The sequence below is a fragment of the Rhinolophus sinicus genome, linkage group LG06, assembly GCF_036562045.2.
Source record: "Rhinolophus sinicus isolate RSC01 linkage group LG06, ASM3656204v1, whole genome shotgun sequence".
Taxonomy (NCBI): Eukaryota; Metazoa; Chordata; class Mammalia; order Chiroptera; family Rhinolophidae; genus Rhinolophus; species Rhinolophus sinicus.
In genome coordinates, this window is record NC_133756.1 from 10,921,273 (window position 1) to 10,928,471 (window position 7,199).

The 7,199-nt window shown below is 44.9% G+C and overlaps 1 protein-coding gene across 1 annotated transcript; it reads right to left on the minus strand.

Moving 5' to 3' along the window:
• Nucleotides 1-250: 250 nt before the first annotated feature.
• Nucleotides 251-6,356, minus strand: SNIP1 (Smad nuclear interacting protein 1). The gene is made up of 4 exons (XM_019726552.2): nt 6,052-6,356; nt 4,482-4,581; nt 3,017-3,618; nt 251-2,066 (listed from the first exon to the last, which is right to left on the minus strand). The coding sequence occupies exons 1-4, from the start codon at nt 6,276-6,278 to the stop codon at nt 1,802-1,804; spliced, it is 1,194 nt and encodes a 397-aa protein (XP_019582111.1). The 5' UTR covers nt 6,279-6,356; the 3' UTR covers nt 251-1,801.
• Between the last annotated feature and the right edge of the window lie 843 nt (nt 6,357-7,199).

The window sequence follows — 7,199 nt, forward strand, 5'->3', positions numbered from 1 at the left end:
TGTAAAGAAGACAGTCTAACATAAGTTTCGACCCGAGAGGAATAGTTAGCAGTAGCACTGATTGCGAGTTGTTATCATTTCTCCTTTCTCCCCATTCCACACCCCAAGGGTGAAATAGCCAGGACAGGGATCAACTGGGGTGAAGCCCCCTATATGTAACCTGTCCCAACTATTCTGGGAGGGAAAACCCCTTCACTGCCAATTCAGAAAACACTGCTGCTTCACCAGGACCAACACTCCATTGCCGAGATACGGGGCTATATTTACAAATTTTATTACCTTTTTTATCCCAAAATACATATAAATGAAACCTGCTCTTCAAATGCAGGGAGGCCTTTGCCTATAATGTAGTATTACATTTACATCACAAAACATTCTCATATGAAAATCAGTATGCAACTCTTTCACACAATTTTATATACATATATACAGTGTACACACACAGAGAGATACAATATATGTAAGTAGTTATGACTTTTCTACTTACATATATTCCTCTAGTGGAAAATTAGGAAATTGGACAATTCCCATGCTTTCCAGCCTTGGAAAGGTAAATACAACCTTTCTCAATGTTTTCTTTTAAAAAAATGAAACATGTAAACTATAAACTACACCATCTCCTTTAGACATATACACGTTAGAATAAAGCTAAGACCCTGCCACATAAATGACAGTGTGTTTCTCAAAAGAGGAAGAGATGGGCTGGCCCGGTGGCTCAGGCGGTTGGAGCTCCATGCTCCTAACTCCGAAGGCTGCCGGTTCGATTCCCACATGGGCCAGTGGGCTCTCAACCACAGGGTTGCCAGTTCAATTCCTCGAGTCCCGCAAGGGATGGTGGGCTCCGCCCCCTGCAACTAGCAATGGTAACTGGACCTGGAGCTGAGCTGTGCCCTCCACAACTAAGATTGAAAGGACAACAACTTGACTTGGGGGGGAAAAAAAAAGTCCTGGAAGTACACACTGTTCCCCAATAAAGTCCTGTTCCCCTTCCCCAATAAAATCTTAAAAAAAAAAAAAAAAAAAGAGGAAGAGATAACATTTGATTAAAAATGCAACGCTGAAGAACAGATAAGATGATCAAAATTGTTATGTACATGCTCCATGGAGAAATCAGAATTCTTTCACAGAAAACACATTCTCGACATATTTCAGCCTTTTGTGACATGAAATCAGCACCCACTGGCAGTAGTCATGATCTTCCTGTACAGTCATCTGCTTAAACAGCCTCCATAAAGCATCTGTTTAAATCCAAGTCAATAATGAGGTCATGTGGTCAATTCCCACCTCCCAAAAAAGAAGTGCAAAATCAAACTGTGACTCAAGAGCTCAACCAGATCAAAGCTTTGGTATATACTGGAGGCTGTTCTGGTGATAACCAAAGCTTAGTAAGATTCTGTTAAGGGGTTTGCCCCAGAAACAAAAACAAAATCCAGTCCACAAGGTGATAAATAAAGTAACTGTACAAAGAGAACAAGCCACAATTCCCCTTTAACCAAGGGTTTATTATTTCCTAGGCAGCAGTTCTGAAAGCACCAACTAAAGCCACAGCGCTTCTATGAAACAATGTGTTGGTGAGACTGTTCTGAAAACGTATGTCCACAGGCATGTGGCTGATGTGCCACAGAAAAAAGTTCAACCAAACATAAGTCGGTTTTCTTACACTAACGTAAGCTGGTCAGCCACCGAGGAAAGACTTAAGGCAGTAAAAGGCATTATGGAGCCCACCGCGGTGCTCTCTGAGTCAGTCCCAACGCCTTCGAGGAAAGACCGGTCTCTCCAGAGTCTGGGCTCTTCCGAGTTGCTAGCTGTCGGATACTTCCTCCTCTTCCTCCTCATCCTCATCTTCTTTCCTGTCTACTTCAGAGGTGTCAGAGGACTCATGAAGCAGAACATACTCTCTGCTGCTGAACCCAAATTTAAGTACATCTTTTTCCTTCAGTTCGTAGTATCTCTGTGGCTCAATGCGCTTATTGTTCAAGAATGTTCCATTGCCTGAACCAAGGTCAATGATGTAGGGCCTCACTCTGCGGCCAACTGTCCCATCAGCACGGGTGTATTCTACAAGCCTAGAAAAGATGACGGAGAGATACCTGTGAGCAAAACCCTGTCTCAGATCATCCAGCTTTTTGCTGGATAACTTGGCTTCAACACAGTTCAAATTCAAACTCTAAGAAATCAATGGGAAGGCATGACCTTGGACTTAGAAATTGGGGGCAAGTTAAGTAATACTTAACAGAAAAGGTGAGAACTGGTTGCTGGAGGGCGGGAAATTCATGGTATATCAAAAACTTAAAATGCAGAATTCAATGCCTCTTTCCATACTTCAGAAAATTTTAATACATTTTTTTGTGTTGTTTATAATCAATATAACGCTTCTTTCACCTATATTTCAACATATTTGATCTCCTATCACAATGGGAAGAAAGCAGTGGATTTGGACTTCAGAGTTAAGGGAGCTAGATTTGAGTCAGAGTTCTACTATGGTGAACATTTACTAGGCAAGTCACTTGGCTTTACTGAGCTTGTCTTCTCACCTGGCAAATGGGGATATTAATACCTGTCCTATCCTCCTCACAGGATTGTTGTGAGCATCAGACAGTAACAGATGTACTATGCAAACTGTCAAGAGACAGATGTGACTAACATATATGCGACTAAGAAACAGATGTGGCCACCCAGGCATTCTCATTTATGTTTCCATTTAACCCTCATAATAATAGTCCCGTGAGGTAGGCAGAAACTGAGGCCCAGAAAGTGGCTTGCTACAGGTCAAACACCTGGTACGTGACCGTGTCAGGATTCAAAACTTGGATTCTTGACACCACGTTCAATGCTCTTGTACAAATATAAGTGATTACTCAAAGGGCAGTTAGGCTAATACTCCTTAAGGCTAGTGTCAGCAGTGAGGGGTATGGGTTCTTCTGCACATACATGTACACAAAACTTAGCACCTCTAACTACCTGAGGCATTAGCTTCTGCTCACCCTTGAGTTTCTTCCCACAAATGTATACCCACCGATACTGAAAGACCGCGTGCTGCTTTGAACACGAGGGGTGATCGATTGGAATGTCAGCGATGCGGCGGTGGCGCCCCAAAAGGTAGGCGCTCTGTCGATGGATGTACATGACCGGGAGCACCTCATCGTTTTTAAAGGGGTAGAGACGCCACCGTTTTTTGGGGATCCGTGCTTCTGGGGGCTCGCTATATTTAATGACTACACCCCGGAAGGTGTTGGTGTCCTCAAGAAGTGCCCCAGAAAGTTCAAAGCTTGGCTTTTCCTTAGCGGGCACCTCTTTATCTTTGTTGTTGCCACCAGTTCGAGGAACCAGCTCCTGAGACTCATTACTGCTGGCACTAACTTCATTCTTCTGGCGATGCTCCCGCCGGCGGGCGTTATAAAACTCCCGCTCTGCTTCCTGAGCCTGTAGGTTCTGAAGGTTTCGGTCCCGTCCCTGAGCCTGCCCACTCCCAGGCCTCTCGTTAGACGTTCGCCTCTGGTGGGAATGGCCCCTGTGCCGGTCTCGGTCACTGTTCCTGGCTCGCCTGTGTTCCTGTCCTGATGCTTCCCGGTGCTGTCGATCCTCCCGTCCTCGCCGGGGAGGATGATCCTCCCGTTCCTGAAATTCAAACCCATTCAGGAAATCAAAGGCAGTTCACAGCCTATGAACAAGCCACATTCAAAAGGAATGTGATTTGGACTTTGGCCTTCAAGAGCAAAATGTCCCACAGAAATAAGGTTATCAGTGGTGGTGATGTACCTGTCCAAGGTCACACTGTGTACCCCATGCTGAAGCCCAGCTAGAGCTCTAACAGTGCAAGCCCATGTTCAGAGCCTTAGAAACAAGAGCACCTGCAGGCAAACTTATAGGGGAGCATATACAGAAGAGAGAGCTAACAGAGAGTTAAGGAGTCATGTACAAGACAAATACGTAAAGAAAAACAAGCTAGCTTTCTCTTATGCCAAAAATGAAAATGTGATAGTAATTTTAAATTATTTCAACAGTAACAAAAGTCATTCAATACCTAGGAATAAACTTAAGAAATATGTAAGATCTGATGTGACAAAATTATAGAAATGGACAACAGAAGTTGCCAGTTGAGGGGTACAAGTGGGAAAGAAATGGGTGTGACTGTGAAAGGACAACACAAAGGATCCTTGTGGTGGTGATGAAAATGTTTTATATCTTGACTGCGTTAATGTCAATAGTCTGGTTGTGATATTGCACTCGAATTTTGTATGATATTCCCACTGGGAGAAACAGGATACAGACTATATGCCTTTATTACTTTTACAGCTGTATGTGAATTAATAATTATTTCAAAATAAAAAGTTTCACTTAACAAAACAAGCAGAAAAACCCCCACCCAGTTTTGAGAAAAGCCCATTGCAGGTATAGGTGAACATACACACAACACTCCAGCTAGGATGGAAAGAGGCTCCAGATTTGGACCCAGTATCAAAAAAGCTCAATCCACTTACCAGCTTCACTTTGACTGTTGAGTGGTGAGGACTTCGGCTTCTGTTACTTCGAGGAGACTTGCTTCTTCTCCCTGAGGACTTTTTCTTTTTGGCTGGGGATCTTAAGAGAATGAGACACACAGGATTTTATCTCAATTTCCCTTCCCTGTATACATTACGTTCCGATATCAGGCTTACTACTACACAAACACCACATTTGTGAAGGTCTCTGCTTTTCACACTGTAGGAGTTAGGAGCTTCACTTTCCTAGCCCTAACATCTCCCGAGTTCCAGACCCACAGACATAACCGCTTACCAAACCGTCTCACTTACCATGTTTCCCTGAAAATAAGACCTAGCTGGACAATCAGCTCTATGCGTCTTTTGGAGCAAAAATTAATAGAAGACCCGGTATTATAGTATATTATAATTTTAATTATATTATATTATAATACCCGGTTTTATAATAAAATAAGCTGGTCTTATATTAATTTTTGCTCCAAAAGATGCATTAGAGTTGATTGTCCGGGCTAGATCTTATTTTCGGGGAAACACGGTAGATATGTAACATAACTCTGGATTACCAACCCTTCAAAACCTTTCCTTTTTGCCATCTCAGTAAATAGCATCACCATCCACCCCGCTACTCAAGCCAAAAACAAGAAGTCAACCTTGATTCTTTTTTTTCTCACCACCAACAGCTTCCCACACCCCTCCCTGCAATCACATTCAATCCATCAACAAGTCCTCTGGCTCTGTCTCCTCTCTCTCCCACCTCATTCCAACCACTCTCTTTGATCGCTACACTGGATTTTTTTCTATTTCTAGAACAATCACAATTAATTCCACTTCAGGTTCTTGGCACCTATTGTTTTCTCTGCCTGGATCTTCACAAGGCTGGATTATGGATTAGTCTTACTCAGGTCTCAGCTCAAATGGCACCTTTTCAGAGATGCATTCTCCCCTTTCCCTCCAATTTCTATCGCATTACTGTTTTAATCTATCCCTAATACTTGTTACTAACTAAAACTATTTTCTTTATTTGCTAGTTATTTTGTCTCAGGGCTAGAGCATGTTAATTCTGAGAAGGTAATGACCATCTACCTTGTTCACCCCTTGTGGCCCCAGTACCTAGGGCACATAATACTCAGTAAAACTATGTTGAATGAATAAATGAAGGAGTCTAGCAGGAGACTTTTCCCCCAGAAGTTCTATCAGGTAGATCTCCTAGGCCTTCCATATGGAAATCTTTGGGGCCAGGTTCAATGTAAAGACAACACTCGCACTCCACTCGCAGGCAGGTGGGGAAAACCTTTCATTTCAACGTAAACGATCCGCTGGGTCATCCTCGGCGGAGTGCTGAGCACACAGAGATGAAAGGGCAGGATACCGTGCATTAGGTGCTTAACACCCAGCTACAACCCAGGTTGACAGGTAAACAATAACACAAGCACCACCCCGATCTCTTTCACCCCTTAGAATGAAGTCCAAGCCGCTGCGCTCAGCATTCAAGGTGTGTTTCTGACGCTACCTCGGTCCCCCTTTCTCAACGACCCGACCTAAGGTCCCCTCCAGGCTGCTTCCCACTTACCGACTACGTCCTCGGGCTCGGTTCCCGCGGTGACCAGGACGTCCCGGCTCGCCGGCCGGCGGGGACGCACTACCGCCGGAGGAGTCCGGACGGCGGTGGACCGGAGGAGCGGCCTCCGGGCTGAGGCGCTCCTGCTTCACCACCACCGCCGCCGTCGCCGCCACTATGTCCTCGTCCCGGTGCTTTCGCCGGCTCCCCCTCTCTCGCTCGCTCTTCACGTCCTTCATGCTGAGACAGCCGAGGAGCGTAGGAAAAACTACGTCCGTTGCACTTCTCTCGCTAAAGGAAATGACGGGCTAGATCCCTGGACTTCCGCTTCTGCGGTGTACGCTCTCCCAGAAACCCTCGCGACGGAGAAGCCAAACACGTGACAACGACGCTATTGTGGGCGGGGCTGTAGTGCGGCGGCTCGGGTGGCGCGAGTTTTAAGTTTCTAAAGCCAACCTCTCGAAAAAAGCTAGTTTCGAGGCTATTTGTTGTCGCATCATTAGTAATTATTAAACACGGAGACCACCTAAATGCCCATCAGTAGGGAGTTGTTTAGCCAATTGATGGATGTTATATTGCCACTCGCAATGCTATTTACAAACTCTCTATGACAAAAGGAAAAAACCCTGACTTATTAAACGGCAGAAGCGGGATACAAAATTGTGCGCAAACTGAGCTTACATTTACGTTTGGAAATACGAAGGAAATGAACTCATACATGGTAGCCCGTGGGCAAATCATTAGTATTTTCCCCTCTAGTTTTGAACTTTCTGTTATGTTGTCATTTCTCCATTTAATTAAAAACAAATACTTTTTAAAACCTGAGAACTACAGATGTCTTCTGGGAATCTTCCCCAATCCTTCACTGAGAAGTCAGATGACTTCCACCTTTGCAGGTAAGAACATTGGGGATCAGCGAAGGAGACCTGCCACCTCATTCAGGTCGAGAGCTAGACGTGGCGCAGGAACCGAAACCCCTGTTTTTCTTTCTCCCAAGAGTGCCGGAGCGATCCGGTGAACAGGAGGCCTGACAAGCTAACCACAGAACTTTTCGTGAAAGCCACGCAGAAAAAAACTGGAGCTCTGCTGGCCCCGCCCAACTTCGAAGCCCCGCCCAGGCTATGAGACTGGAAGAGGAGGTTTCCATGGTGACGGTAAAC